At 28.7% G+C, this 17,010-nt stretch overlaps 1 protein-coding gene across 7 annotated transcripts in view; it reads right to left on the reverse strand.

Annotated features, from left to right (window-relative positions):
• LOC119615475 (zwei Ig domain protein zig-8) overlaps positions 1–17,010 on the reverse strand; it is a 316,266-nt gene that overhangs the window by 3,786 nt on the left and 295,470 nt on the right. For 5 of the 7 annotated variants that reach the window (XM_037971698.1, XM_037971641.1, XM_037971582.1 and 2 more), the window contains 6 exons: positions 12,169–12,296; positions 11,159–11,248; positions 6,210–6,377; positions 3,693–3,827; positions 1,359–1,572; positions 739–850 (listed from right to left, as the gene is read on the reverse strand). In XM_037971698.1, coding sequence (XP_037827626.1) covers positions 739–850; positions 1,359–1,572; positions 3,693–3,827; positions 6,210–6,377; positions 11,159–11,248; positions 12,169–12,296 — 847 coding nt within the window. The remainder of the gene's footprint in view (positions 1–738; positions 851–1,358; positions 1,573–3,692; positions 3,828–6,209; positions 6,378–11,158; positions 11,249–12,168; positions 12,297–17,010) is intronic. The other 2 variants (XM_037971864.1, XM_037971813.1) reach the window with 2 other exon arrangements.

Raw genomic sequence — 17,010 nt, forward strand, 5'->3', positions numbered from 1 at the left:
GAGCTGTTATAAAGTCTCAAAAGAGAGAGAGATTTCGACTTTTTTGGAATTTTGTAGGCCGGTGTTATTGATATATAATTAAAGAAATTGATATAGAATTAATTCAAGTGAAATTATTTTATGAACTTCAGTTATTATTTGGACTAATGTAGTAAAAGCGGACATGTTATTATTATAGGAGAAGTGGTTTTTTAATATTTTAAATTTTCCTTGAATAAATTAAATTTTCCAAGACTGTTCCTTCTCTGATCACAGGTATATTGAAAATGAAGTTCGTGAAACAGAGGCTTTGCCTATCTGAAATAGGGAAAAAGAAATGGTAAGGTGACATGCTCTACTATCTTAGCTTCTACATCAAGCACCGGCTATTCACAATAGGTCTGTTATACAGAGACTTACACAACATTAAATGCCATCTTTAGAGTTGCTGGGGAAAGAATAAAACCTATTGGCTTTCTTCGGATATCGCGCTAACTCAAAGAATGAGTTGCAGACAATTCAATGAGGCCAAGCGGCTAGTTAGGAGTAATACTAAAGGAAATTTTACGAAATGTCACAATCAAAAATCATAAACAATTGTAATACCAAACAGTTCTAGTTACAAGAGAACAGTTTACAAAAGAGTTTCAAAATAGGATTTAAATGTATGTATTTCTAAATTTGTTCTTCTATTAGTACTAATCCTTTGACTGGCAGTGTTAGCAAATAAAATATTTAATTAGGTGCAAATATACTCACCGTATTACTAATGTATTTACTAATGCACAGGGTGCCACAACATACATAAATATGGCAGCAATACGGTCAGCAGATGAAGTTTTTCTTCTAGATATTGCCGCCATATTATCACCTAAAATAAATTAAAAATAAATAAAAAAATTTTAACAACTATTCATGACGCTTTTAAAAATAATGTTCAGTTAACACTTAATTGATTTGGGTTACTAAATTAAAATATGTATATGTTTGTATGTGTGCATATTTTAATTCAAGGTAGTTAAGTATAAGACACTTATTATTAAAAAATAAATTTCTATTTATTAAGTACTTTTGCAAAATATATAAACCATAATAATTTATTAGCTCCTTTTTATATGATTTCATATGAAACAAAGTTTTCCTCGCTTCTTAAACTTTTATTAATAAAATAGTAAATTAATTTAATAAATGTGTGTTATTTTGTGTATTGGAAATTAAAAAAAAATCTCGTCTCTTTAATATTGTTATATTTACCACATAAATACACATAAGTAATACATAAAACAAATAATTAATTAATTCTATTAAATGACATTTATGGGTCTTAATAAACACATTTTCTTATTTCATTTTATATGATATTTCAAAAAAATACATACCTTTCGATACAAATACGTATATACTCGCTGGTTCTGTGTTACTTGCTGAACATGTATAGTTTCCTGAATCGGAAATTTGTGGTTCTCGTATTATTAAACGACTTTGCGTTCGTGGACCCGGTGTTGTTTCTATTGAAATGTCTCGTCTCGAATCGTAATAATTGATTAAACGATCATTCTTTTGCCAATACACATACTGTGGTGGCGTAGGACTCTGTAAAAAGAAAATATTATTAATTTTATTAAATTTAAAAATTTTTAAGCGAAAACATTACTGTTTTTCCTTTTAATACCAGTTTTTTTTTTTTAATTCCTTCCCTATAAGTTTTATATTAACACTTAAAACCTCATTATTTCAACATGTTTAAAGTGCAGAAATATGTACATAAATATCCTGATATGAATATGTATAATTAATACACCTCTTATCTTTTCTTTTCCCTTTTTATATTATGTCAGTATGTGAGTCATATTTTTGTTTATTATCTGATTGTGTGTGTTAAAGAAAAAAGTCGAGATGAAATTATAGAGTTGTTAATTGTGGCGAAAAACTGAAATTTTCAATTTATTTGACAAAATTTATTATGAAGATTTCGTAAAAGATCGTATCAGGTTTATTTTAACACATACGAAATCTATTCAGCTTCTTTATTCGATTTACGAAGTTAAAAGTTGGAATTAATCTTCAATTTATACATACATAGAGTAATCAATTACTGTTCTTTAGAAATATATCGAACGTATACTTAATGAAAAGGCTGTTGTGTTAAGTATACGTATAGATGTTCATATTGAATTAATTATTTTTATTTATTAAATAAAATTGTTTTACAATGTAACTATCTACACATTTATTTTCGTATGTATGTAGTAAATAAAACAAAAAATAAAATAAACCCAGAAAAAGGAGTGTTATGAAAAGTGAGCGGGGTAAAATAAATACTTATTTTCTACAAAAAAAGAGGACAATCAATTTGCATAAAATTTCCTTTGTTAATTTTATTCATTTATTTATATTTTTTGTTCCACCAGTACTTGATTCACAATAGGTACTTGAAAAAATTGCTCACAATTAAAAAGAAAAAATAATAAACAAAAGAAAGAAAAACAATAAAACATTGCTGGGAAGGTAAAATGATTGTTTTTTAATTATTCAACATTTTTTCATATTCAGTTGTATGTATGTATAAATGATGAAAGGTTATAAATAGTTTGCCACAGATAAACTCCCAATGAAAATACAATCTTAATTGATGTATGTATGTAAGATAAATCATATCTTGTTTTATGTTCTCAAAGTTGATACATAATTAATATTGAAAATCCAGAACAGAACTATAGTAACGGTGGAAATTGTCGAATCGAATTTTAAAAATTATTCAAATGAATTTGAAATAAAATACCATTTACAGCTATTTAAGATTCATATAAATATTTATATAGTCGCCAATGTAGAAACGGTCACAACTGGCTAAATTGTTGAAGGACATCAGTCAAAAAGTAATATATTTGGCAACAGTGTTATAACAATTCCACTTCATACGAAGATGAGGCTCTGAGAGTTGCACTACTTACTACGTCGTAAATCTTCTCCACTGAATGAAAGATATATTTTTGGTATAAGATATAAGTAATCACATGTTGAGATTATTTTCTCAATATGTTCGATTTAATACGAAGTTATTGACGATTTTATGTTTTTTTTGTGCTGTCATCGTTAAAAATTATTTTTTTCCAGAAATATGAGGAATCACAAATCTCGCTTATTTTCTCAACGAAAGTTATTAAAATAGTTTTCTTCTGAAAAATGTATTGGTCTCTTTACTTTAAAAAGACGAGCTTGGTCATCTTAGAATTCTATAAAAGTCAAAAAATTTATGCGATTTATCAGGCATTCTCTGAATTTTTAAAGAATCAAAATGGATAAATGAAAATAAAAATGTCTAATGGCTAAATCGCAGAATCATTGCTCGATGACACGGGCAGGGCATTGAAGAATATGAAAAGACAACTACTACTAACGGGTAGTGGGAGAAACCGATATGTCGAGAAAGAGAGGATATCACTAAGACAGTTCTAGGTTCTAGGTTCAATCAAGAGCTGAGTTAGGCAACACAAAAGTCTTATCGTCCCATTCGTCTAACATTTTTTCTGCAGATTGAAATTTTTAAATGAATCTTATTTTACCAAATAAACATTATTTTTAGGATGTGACTTAGGAGTTTTTAAAAATCACAAACTGAGTTTTTAATAAACATGTTTACTAACCACCACTAGTTTTTTAATTGGGTATTACGAAGTACATATAAAAATAAAATCTACAAAATATCTTACCTTTTCAATAATGCAAACTAGGTTGATGGTAGAACCCATGTCAACATGTAATTCACCGGAACCTAGTATAAATGCCTCTGGTACAACCACTTGAAGATTAACAAAATGTGAAATAATGCCTGTGGGAGTGGAGACCTGGGAAAGGAAAAACAATAAATAATTTTTAAAATTATGCAACAAATAAAATAAAGAAATTTTAGAAATTTTTATTTTTATCACTTTAAATAAAATACTTATTAAATCGAATGCGCATTCTCCTTTATGCTAACATTTCTAGGTATTTGTAATCTCAATAATATTAATTTGAAAGTATGTACTTTAAGAGAATTTTCAAATTTATGAAAAACAAAAATAATTGACTGCAAATATTCTAATACTTTTATAAGAATGTTTCTACTTGACCACCAACAAAAGTCCTATGCAATTTTTTATTTTTTTCCATTTTCTAAATACCTATTGAAAGTGTTGACCTTTTGGTAGAAAAATACCTGAAAGTTCTCATTCTTATTTAGTAAGTAAATAATAGAAAACTACTTAGTTAAAATTTTTTCTCGTAGTTAAGAAGGGGACGTAAAAGAAAATAGAAGAAAACCCTGATGATAATATCACCAAGAATGTTGTTTTGTCATTCAATTTGTTTAAAAGAAATTGCAAGTACACAACAAAATGCATTTGGAGCTGAATATAAGTAACTATATATAACGAAATACGTATTTGCTTAGCAAACCTATTCTGGTCAACCAAAAAATACATATATTTAGTACATACATATGTGTATGTTTAAGTAAATAGATTTTTAGTTACATATATGTATATATAAAAACCTAGATATTAAAAAAGTGCAAATTTTAAAAAGTTAAGTATTTAGAAGAAATAATTCGAGAAATATGGATCAAATTAACTATTTACTTTTTATAAAATTTTATCAAGAATCATATTAATGAAGAAGCTAGGGCTGAATTAAAATGACAAAATATTCTAAATTAATCTAAATTTAATCTAATTTGTTTACACTGAAAAATATAACATTTGTGTTTTACATCTGTTTATGTGCCACCTTAATGTATAGAATATATGTATGTATGTACTTAGCAGAGAAGTAGTAGCCTGTACAGTGTACACGTATCTACTTAAGAATCTTTTAATGTTTTATTTTATTATTGTGTCCAGTGTCCGTCTTATCTTTGTCTGTTTATTTTTCATAGTTGACTGACAGACAGTTTGTTTATTTACTGTGTCAGTTTTAAATATTTTATTCACTTACATAAAAAAATTGCATAAATATAAGAAAGTGCATGCCATGAGTATATTCACTCATGTCAGAGTAGTTATTTTTAATTTGTCTGGATGACTGGTAGTAAATTACTTTCCTATCTCTTAGAAAACATACATAAAAATATATCACTCACGTACTACAAGATTGACATATCCAAAAATTTGGGTTTTTGGACTAAGTACATACTACAAATTTATGGTCTTTGGACGTTATATGTAAGTCTTTCAAATAGTATTATCTATTTTCAAAAATGACCATTACTTTCCTCTATTTCCTTAAACGTTATACACAAAGTACTAAAATGTCATAAAACATGTAAAGGGTTTTTCTCGAAACAATATCTATAAATATTATAACGCAGGGAAAATTAGTAGACAAATTTTGCAATCTGGGTAATTATAAATAGCTAAATTGATGTTGACAGAGTTCTTCGTTTTAGGGTTTCAATTTAGGAGCTAAGTCAAAAACGTATCACGAACCAACACCAACACCCTTTTTACCCATCACATCCCCTAAACATTCGAGTTTGTAAAAAACCTTTAGTGATGAATCTATACAAAGCCAAAGAAACCTAGTACTAAAAATTCATGATTTTTGCCTTAACTTACATATGTATGAAAGGAGAAGCATTTATCTGAAATTCCAGAGAAAAATTTAAAACGTTTAATAACCAAGGTACATTTTAAAAAGGTGCTGTTCTAAACAGATATAAAACCTGTAATATCTATGGAAATGGCATACCTTCATTGCACTCTATTCAAAAATTAGTGATCTCTATGATCTATTTTGCTGAGATATTATAAGACGTATGTATCAGTAATTTCTACTTCCGTTAGTAAAATGAACTTTGTATAAAGTTCTATAGTTTTTGTGCTTAGAATTTTTTAGAAAATTGTTCCTCCGATTTTCTCCCAAACTGGGTGCAAATTTTATAATCGAAATAAATAAATCATGAATATAGTTCTATATATGTACAATGTACATTGTTCATACATATGTTAAGCTTAAGTAAAATTTATACACATGTAATGTATGAATACAATGTACATACATACATATGTATATTATGCAAGTATTTACGTATACATTTACATAAAACTCTAGAAGTGTACTACATAAAAATAAACTGATTTCCCTAGAGTTAAAAAACTGAAAATAATTTGTACAATATGCACAGGAAAAATACAAGGAAAAGTGAAAAGTGAAAAGAAACACAGAAACCTGAATACATTTTAACTCACCTGACATTCATACATGCCGTGATCTCGTCGTTGCACAAACTTTATCTGCAATGTCCACATATTTGAGCCAGGTGTATGCAATATGGCAAAACGTTCATCATTTGTATAAAGTTGAGCACCTGACGACAGTATGTGCCAATCTCGGCGACGTATCCAAGATATTTGATTCTGAACAGTTGTTGCGTATGTTTACGTGAACATGAGAAAATATGAAATAAAAAAACACAAAAACGAAAAAAAGGAAAAATATATAAATATGTATATTAATACATGAATACGGAAAACTACGTTTTGAAATATATTACATAAAACATGTATATGCGTACAAACAACCAACAAGAAAACATCATGCAAAAATATAAAAATATAGAGATAAACTGAAACAAATAAAATCAAATGGTACATTTTCAAATCCAACAGATTACTAAATAAAACAGATAAAAATAAGACAAACTATAAGACAAGTTAAATTCTTAAAGCAAATGTATCTGACAGGAATTGTATTCCTTTGGATTGTTATGTACATTCATATGTATATTTCTTTTATTTATCCTGAATACTTGTATAACTTAATTAGCAATTAACAAAGTTTAACTGCAAAAAGGATGTTTATGTACATATTTAAATTTTATACTTATTATGTATATTTTCTAATTCACATCCATCTATGTCTTTAATAAAATCATTTCTTGTCGTAATTATTTACCTTATTGAATATTTTTATTTTGCATAAATTTATTTATAAATTATAAATTTGTGCAAATAAAAGGCTCTGTGCCTTTAAACATTTACCTACTAATGTATATCATTAAACTGTACACAGAAAGAAATTTAATAAATTTCAACAAATTGTATACGCTACGTTGCCTTCATCGCGACCTGTTTTTTGACTTTTGAATAACATTTAGATTATTCTAATGTCAATACCAAGGCATCTGTCAGTACAGAATAACCTGGATTAAAAATAGTGATGCTTTTATAATATTATTTATATCGATTGTTGCAACGATATTACAATTTTTAACAGTACATGTTTTCAAAACTAACTTTCATGGATTTATTTCCAAATTTGCGAAATAGTTACAAGATTTTTATCTCAAAACATACTGAGACGTTTAAAACCATTCAAAAAGTTACTTAAAATTGATTGCATCTCATATATGTATGTAAGTCTTAGCGTAGTTTGTTTTTTAAACACGAAGGCGCCCTATTTTAACATTTTTAGTTAATGTGCTGCCTTTGCCTTTTAAATGCTTCTAAATTACAAGCGTTTATCAACATATCGTTTTCTATAATGAAATAAATAAATTTAGGTACTTGGATTTTATTTTTATCCAGTGAAATAAATGTGTACTAACATTACTAACTACTAAAGTGTTTAGTTGTGTACAAACATGTTAATGTAAAATATACTAAACCAGCCCCTAAAAATAGGCTTTTGATTAGAATTATATAACTTTTCCCCACAAACATACATATTTATTTATGTTTGTATATTTCTGCACACTCTGTTAAAAGGGATGATATTAATTTACACGCATTATATTCTCATTAAATATGGTCTTTAATTAAAATAAACACTTACTTACGCATGTGTGCGTATAACTAAGTATATGTGTGTCTGTAGGTGTGTTTTAGTAACAACAAAATTTCTTTGTTATTAACCTACACAATTATAGTAGAAATCTTTCTTAAGTAGAAATTTTGAATCTTTCTTAAGTAGAAATTTACAATAATTATTAAAATCTTTACATAAACTATGACTAACGTTGTTACTTCCACTGCAGTTTCAACACAAGTTCTCGATTTGATTATCTGGCAAGATCCAGGGTTTCCATTCTCCTCAGTCGTCTATGACCCTCAAATAGCAGCAAGTCCCTGGCAAGGGGATTTGGGTGATCCATTAGTTTCGACAGGTAGGTTAAACTGGAGAGTTTGATCTCCTCACGTATTATGGGGACATTGAGATCCCTGTGAATATTACTATTGCGAATGTACCACGGGGCACCTGTTATTGTCCTTAACAGTGCTGACTGCTTTCTTTGCAATTTTTCAACATTAGATGAGGATGCTGTTCCCCATAGCTGAATGCCGTATAGCCATATCGGTTTTATGACAGTCTTGCACAAAAGTACTTTGTACTCTGAGTCTAGATCAGACCGTGGGCCAATTAGCCAGTGCAATTGAGCTGACTTTAATTTTATTTGTGTAACCTTAGCTTCAATATGGTGGATCCATGTTAAACGGCGATCAAGATAGATACCAAGGTATCTCACTTGGCCTGTTCTGGAATTTTGACGTTGTTTATCTGTATTGGAGGACAGTTTTCTCGAATACAGTAAATGTAACGTGAGTACATTTTGTTGAATTGACTTTTATTTTCCATTTGTCCAGCCATTTTTCCAATTCGCCAATGTGAGTCTGGAGTTGTGTTGAAGCTATTGAAGGGTTTTCATGTATACTTACAACTGCGGTATGGTCCGCAAATGTAGATGTGTGAGTCAGTGTGCTCGTTGGCATATCTGCAGTATATAAAATATATAGAATACTTCTCTGGGGTACTCCAGCAGATATTTTACGACGTGAAGAGATCACATCTTTAGATCTGATTTGAAAAGTTCTTTCATATATGTAATTTTTAAGCAGTTTGTGAACATTCGCAGGCAGTGATGTAATAATTCTGTGTATTAGTCCATCGTGCCAGACTTTATCAAAAGCTTGAGAAATATCTATGAATAATGCTGAGCAATATTGCTTGCTCTCGAAGGCCTTCCGAATAAGAGTGGTTATTCGATGTACCTGTTCGATAGTGCTGTGTTTTCTTTTGAAACCGAACTGATGATCAGGAATAATGCAATTATCGTTAAGGTGTACTATAAGGCTTTCGAGCAATGACTTTTCGAAAAGTTTTGAGAATATAGACAAGAGGCTAATGGGGCGGTATGAAGTCACTTGAGTGACATCTTTTCCCGGTTTTGATATCATAACTATCTCGGATATTTTTCATGAGATAGGAAAATATCCAATACGTAGCATCGAGTTAAAAATGAACAAAAAAATTCTCAGTGCTGAATTGGGCAGGTTACTTATCATGGTGGTAGTAATTTTATCTATACCAGGTGATTTTCCTGCTTTAAGACCTTTGATTGTCGTCTTAATGGTAGAGAGCCTGAATTTTTTTGGGTGTGGAACCTCGTTATCTATAATGTTGGTACTAATAGATGAATTTGTGCCATTTTGAGTAAACACATTATCCAAGTGATTGGCGAATCCTTCAATTTTTTCTGGGGTATTTCTTGCCCATTCACAATTCTGGGGGCGTATGGGTGACTCATTTGCAATAGGTCATTGCATATTTTTGACAGCCTTCCAGAGACTATATTCTGTTTTCTTAGTTGGGTCTAAGTTTTTGAGGTAATTTCTCTTTTGAGGTTATTTTTTAAAGCGATGTGAAGTCTTCTTTGGCATTGATTAAGTTTAACCTTTATATTCGGAGATCGCTATTGTTGCCATTGACGTCTGAGTATTGTCTTTCAAATTTTTATGGTCTCCCAAGGTGACAGGGGGTGTAGACACTATGACAGCGTCTTGTAAAATATCGATAAATATATCGACAGCGGATTGTATTTCGTGGTCATTTTTCAATGAGATGTTTTGTGGCAAGTGTGAGCTAATATACATTTTAAATCGTCATTTGATATGAAAAAAGGCGTTGACTTTTAAACAAAAAAGGTAAATTTTAATGAAATTTTTATGACAAAAAAAAATATGTGTAATGCATTCTTTTCTCATAAATGTGTTCTGCTTTAATTAATTATTAAATGTGGTCTTTTTAAATCAAACAAAAAACGTCCAATTTCCCTTGTAAAATAGTTGTTTTATAATTTTTTTAAAAGTAATTAGTGTAATTATAGGATCAAGGTTAATATTTGCATAAAATGCTTAAATAGTATACAATTGTATATATTTTTCAAATCTGCACCGTGCGATGGGTGTTAAGGGTTTGTGCTGATGTTTGTAACATTTAGAAATATACGTAGGCCCTCCACCCACCTTAAAGTATATCATTCGCCTTTATAAACGAAAAAATTTCGTAGATGATCTTCTATTGTACTACCAAGTACGAAGCCTATTGAAAATAATGAATATAGAATTTCGAATTAAGTATATTTATAATTTCGATTCTGATTATGTTTGATGCATTACAAAAATCAACACAAACACAAAATAACCTGGAAGGTGTGTTGTTGATTAGTTCTACGATATTCAAAAATAACTAGTTTTATATGACATGCTCTGTATATAAATTGGGTAGAACCGAGCTCTACTTATAATGAATTTGTATGTTATATTCTATCAGATATTTCAGAATAATTGTTTCGACTTTTTTGGAATTTTTTGCAAATATCATAATTTTTCAACTTACATATTTAATAATAGCACATTTTTGTTTTAATATTTAAAAAAAATAAATTTTTAATATTTTCTCGTTCGTTTAAATTTACTATTTCATTTCATATAATTTTTATGTATCATGTTAAAATTATGGATTTTTTTTAAAAAGACTTCCCGTTATTCTATTATTTAAATAGAGAATTGAACAATTGAATTTAATTCAAACTTTTTTTTACAAATATTCATCAAAATTCGCAATATTTTATTTTATTGCATTTCATAAATGCTACTAAACATTACTAAAATTATTTATGCAACAGTTAAAACTATGAATATTTTAGAGGTTGTTTGTTTTTTTTCCTCCGTCCGAAAACACTAAATCATGCATTTCCTAAAATAACAATAGAATTTTATACGATTTGAAAACATAAATAAACAAATAAAATAAATCAAATTTTGCAATCACTCAAATAATGAAAGAAAGAACAAAAAAAGAGGGAAAACGAAAAAATAAATAAATAAACACATTTGCAAACATAAAAAAACAAACAAACCCAATTTACACCCACTCTATCCACGCCGGAAACTTTGCACACCAGGAACGCAGTGCCACCCAACTGGACGGTCGTATTGTGCGCCATCATCTGAAACGAAACAAGATAAATACGAAAACAAAAAGTAAAAAGAATTTGTTTTTGTTTAAGGCATAATTTTATAAATATTTTCTTTCAACAATAATATTGATAAAAAAAGTGAAGGACATCAATATTTTTTTTATGAATTGAAATTAAACAATTTTATTCTCATACGTTCTCTGAAAATATTTTGATTTAAAAGAACAGTTAATCCTTTAATTCCTTTCGCAATGATCAATCATTCCCGAAAAAAAAACGGGAAATTCTTAAATTAAGGTATTTTTAACATCTTTTGGAAAACTTGCAATTTATATCACCCTATTAAAGCTGAATGGGTAGAAAAATACCCATAAATAGACCAATATTGGAATATTGTAGGAGACATATGTACATCAAAAGTCAGCTTTCTGCTATAGATAAAGTAAGAATCGATATACATAAAATTATTTGTTTCGGCAATATAAAACAATGTCCATAAATGGCTCCAAAAATGGGGGGAGTGGAAGTCCCCTATGCCATCCTAGTCATGAATGTCTTCTATTAGTAAACAAATAACTAAGTGATTAGGCTCACTTTTCCAAGCTACAAGTACATACGATTTTGTGAATTGGCTTTAAAAATACCCTTTTCGGCATATGTGGGTTCTAAGAGATAATATCATTATCATATCAACATAGTTTTTTAGAAAACCATAATAAAAACAGTATAAGAATACATGACTATATAAAATATTTAGATGGTGACAGGTTGACTCAACCTAACTCACATGTTTTCGACCATGAAATAATGATGCCAAATCTGTAATTATTCTTAGTCTAGAAATTTTAAAGGATCGCATTTGTGGCGTATAAACATTTTAAACCCTTTGAAATTTCTTTGTTCTGTTCCTTTCATTTTTGAAAATAAATATTTTAATCTTTAATACTTACTTCACTATCTTCAAACATTGGACTGTCGCTTGAGTCAATGTTGTTGCTATCCAATTTTGAATCGGGATTTATACCTCCTCGCATCCATAGTTTTTTCCAATCGCTATCGGTAAGTATTGACTTTTGATCTGCAATGAATGAAAAAACCAAAAAGAAAACGATATAAAAAAGTGTCAAAATGTTCATTTATGTTGTTTTCTTAATGATTGTTGGTTGCACTTAAATATGATGATGAAGTTGTATAAATCTACTTTAGAGATAATGAGGAGCTAAATGGAATGACTATAACAAGGAAGCACAACAGCAAAGAGGAAAATCTAAAATTGAAAGTAATCAAGTATAAATTTAACAATCCATCTACTAAGAATTGTTGTAGTATTCAATGATTTCATTTTGCTTATTCTTCTTTTTAAGCTTTTACGAGTATTAAACCTTTATTTTTTTTGTTCTTATCGGTGACAATCAATAAAAATCACGTTTAAGTGCTGGGATAAAATAGATTTCATTTTAATTTTCGTCGACAAGCACGTCAACATCAAATGATTGTGTTCCTTGGAAATGTGATGGATTTATTAAATTGTGACAATCAAAAATTATTGAGTTCTTATATGCACATACATACATACATACATACATATGTATGTATGTTTGTATCTATTAGGGTGTTTCATTCAAAAAGAATTTGTCGAATGTATCTGAAGGACAATGTGAGGATAGTTATCACCTCCTTTATATAAAATTGCTCAAAGGGTTCGAAAACAAGTAAGAGTTCTATATTCGACTGTGCCGAATCTTATATACCCTTCACCATGATGTGTTCAAAAACAGCCAGTACGAATTATATTACAAAAAATCAAAAAATACCAATTGTAAAACGGTAAGGTACCAAAAAGTCCCCTTTTATGGGTTCTCACTTAAATCGGGCTGTACATGCATAATTTAATATTTCTAGGTTCAGTATTATAGATAATTCAACGGCTTTTTGGATTTCATATGACGATATGTACATATGTATGTAACAGTTTGTCTAAATATGTTAATTTATGAAAAAACTATTGAAAAATTAACAAACTTAACTCACATAGAAAAAGGAAAACCACATAAAAAAAAATTTCTTTAAATAAAATGAGAATACATGCATAAGTATGTCATCAGTAAATTAGATTAAACGATAGTCTTAAAGTTCATTTCATTTAAATTAAATTATGTATAAATTTAATGTAAATTTTCATATGTAATTCAACTCATGCCAGCTCCAATTGTTATGCTATTGGCCAAATGTGTTTTGCAATAAATAAGAATTGTGCGACGCTAATGTTGAACTCCTGTGAGTATACTTTTGTATTTTTTAATGCAAATATTAGTGCGTAAATGACTTCTAGCCATGACCTAAAACTGTTTCTTAGTTTTAAAAAAAATGTGCTAAATTTGTTCCCAAAGCTATAGGTTGAAAGAACTATTTGTTTTTGTTGTCGTTTGGCTCTCGTGTCCTACATCAAGAATATGTAGATAATGAAATAGGGGTTGTGAGATTATTATGGCGCCTTTTTATAAACATTAAAATATTCATCAGGACATTAATTAAGTAGACATAAATTATAAAATCATTATACTTCTAGTACTAGAACAGTGATGTATACTTACGAGGCCTTTCGGCACAATCGAGAGCCCTCAATGTTCACACTGCGAAGACGTTAATCTGTCTTTTCACAAGAAAGGCAAATATTTCTACGTTTACTGAACCTTGCATCTTGGGCAAGAAGATATCGGTGACAGACAATGTTAAGTACTTAGGTTAATCCTCGATCGGAAATTAAAATGGAGATACCACATAGAGGATAGGATCAACAAGGCACATCGGTGCTGGGCGATTTGTAGGAGAACTATAGGCATGAAATTGGGTCTTAGTCCTACTATGACAAATTGGCTTTATAAGAGCGTAATTAGACCAATTCCAGCTTATTCTTTAATATTCTGGTGGACTGCATTGAACAAAAAGTGTAATATCAAAATACTGCACTGAGTTCAGCGTACATGCTGCGTGGGTATAAGTGGTTCCATGTGTATTACTTCAACCAAAGCTCTGGAATCGTTGCTAGAATTGTATATTTACCGACAGCCAGAAAGAAATTAGGGAGATATCAGGTGATAGAATTAAATCTAAGACCGTATCGGATTGTACGAAAGCTTTAACTGAATAGTCTCCCAAATATGGGTGAGAGAATCCCATAAGGAATAATGAAACGGGAATAATGAAACGGTGGGTAGAACCACAAAGATCCTATGCAGTGTGACCATTTTGGCATTTTTGCAGCTAGATTTAGCATTTTTTATTTTGATTTAGCTGTAAAATTTTAATTTAGCATTTGGCATTTTATTTAGCATTTTTATAAAATATTTTTAGCATTTTTAGCTTTTTTTGCAATTTTAGTATATAAACAAAAAAAGACAAATTTTTGCAAAAAAGATTTATATTGGAAATAGGTTTAACCGGAAAAATCTGAATTAAATGTCTACCCAAACACAAGCAACAAGAAATATGAGAAATGTAATAATTTACACTGTAATTCAAAATAATGCAGAAAGATTCATGAAGATAAATAACTTAAAATTACGCCAATACAAGTGAATACTTCAAAATGTTGTATTCTAAAATATTTTTCTGGAACCCAATGCTTTTTTAAATTCGAGGTGATAGAAATAATTCAAGAGATTTCATATATTTTTACAAATACGTTCAGTACGCTATTTTATAAACTAATACTTTTTGTTTGCTCATGGAATGAAACATATAATTTTGGAAAAGGTTATGTATGACGGTTAATTAACAAATTTTATTTTTTCCTATACGAAATAAAGAGGTTTTAGTTTTTATCATCCTTCAGGAGTTCTTGTTAATTTATTGAAAATAAGTATTGAAAAAATTAATAATATATAATTAAGACTTTCTCATCCTACTTTCTGTTCTTTTTTTTACCAAATTTTTAGTAATTTTGTTTTCACGTTTTTTTTTAATTAAAAAAAATACATAAATTTCGAAAATATTATTGACAATTTATTCCAGAATTACAAACTTACGGATTTGAATATATCTCTCAATTCATTTCATACATTCTCATATATATTTTTCCGAAAAAATCTTGGAAGTATGAGTTATAAACCTGACATCTATTCACCGAGATTTAAAATTAATTCAACGGAATTTTCAATATTTTTGTGACATGAGAACCATTTTTAAAGTGTTTTGAGGAAGACAAATAAAATTGTTTATATAAAAAAAGTAAAACTAGAAATATTATACTTTTCCTTCCGAAAACACATATAGGTTTTATACAATGAGCAACTAGTGTAATTAATAGAGTTTTAATGTAATTTTTGCATTCAGAAATATTTTAAAGTTAGAGACATTACATATTGCTAAATTTATAAAAATTTTGAAATAATTTTTAGCATTTCTGTTTATCTTAATACCACGGAACTTAATTTTTTACCCTACTCCACTATACTACGTTTGAGTATACTAATCGGTTAAGAATCATTTTCTGAATCGATTAAGCCATGTAAATCTGACCGTATGCTTTTTGATCCAATGACAAAACCTTTTAAAAATGGTTAAAGTCCGTCCTTCATTTTACCTAGTCCCCATACATATACAAATGTATAAAGCCTTTCTCAGAAAATTAGTTTAAATATATCGGAACCCAGGTTCAATTCAACATAAATGCTTTATTACGAAAAATAAATCAAATTTTATACTCATATGGTCAATAACGGCAGAATATATTTCTTACTTGTTATAAATTACAATGAATTTCAGTTACAAATTAATATGAATTGTTCATAAAAACACTTAAAAAATTTTAGCATTTTTTTGGCATTTTAAAATCAATTTAGCATTTTTTCTAGCATTTTTTGGGTGGGATTTAGCCGCAACATTTTTTGAGACCTGGTCACACTGATCCTATGTGGTGACACTGATGAGAACAAGACGAGAAATCTCCTCAAAATGAGCAAGTCTGAAGTTAGTATGATGGTACGTATTCTGAGTAGACACACAGAATTACAAAATTGGCTGTGCGGATTCAGACGAATGTAGATTTGATGTACTATACATCCTTCTATCAACCTAACCTAAATTTTATTAGGATTGGTCCATAATTGCTTAACAACTTTTATTTTAAGGGTTACCCTAATATAATTACATATGAGTATTGTAAAATATTTGAGAGTATTTACGAGCGAAATTTAAAAGAAGCTTAACATTTTATCAACCATACATTCTTTTCAATTATCCCTTTACAAGTTTGTTTTTGTTTTTATATTCGCGTTCAATTAAGATTTTATTAGATGTTGTTTTGCGATTTTTCTTTCAATTAAACGATACAAGACAAATGTGGATTGAAGTTCATTAGCTTAAGTCAGTGTTTAGTGAATTAGTACAACTTTGTTTGTTTGTTCTTTAATTAAAACGGAAAATAATTCTTAAAATACATTAGAAAAAAGGTATTGAACGTACATCCATATTGTTAAAGTTTTTGATGGAATAAATGTAAACATTTGATATTGCAGGACAGATCTTAAATCATAAAATAATACATTTTGCTTGGTTTTTTGTCTTTTAAAGAAAAACTAAAAATCAGTAATTCTTGGATATTTGCTGCAAAAAATATTTAATGAATGTGAAGCCAACATTACAATATACGCTATTAAAAATTATGACCATTATAAAACTAACATAAAATAAAATATCGATTAATTTTAAGAAATAATTCAATTCAATTATATCCAATATTAAAAGTTTGCACAAAGTCAAAGAATGTGTATTTAAAAGCTTAAAAATGA

Source organism: Lucilia sericata, unplaced genomic scaffold, assembly GCF_015586225.1.
Source record: "Lucilia sericata isolate MDLA Ls3-8-SP2 unplaced genomic scaffold, ASM1558622v1 Contig000002F_arrow, whole genome shotgun sequence".
In the NCBI taxonomy this organism is placed as follows: domain Eukaryota; kingdom Metazoa; phylum Arthropoda; class Insecta; order Diptera; family Calliphoridae; genus Lucilia; species Lucilia sericata.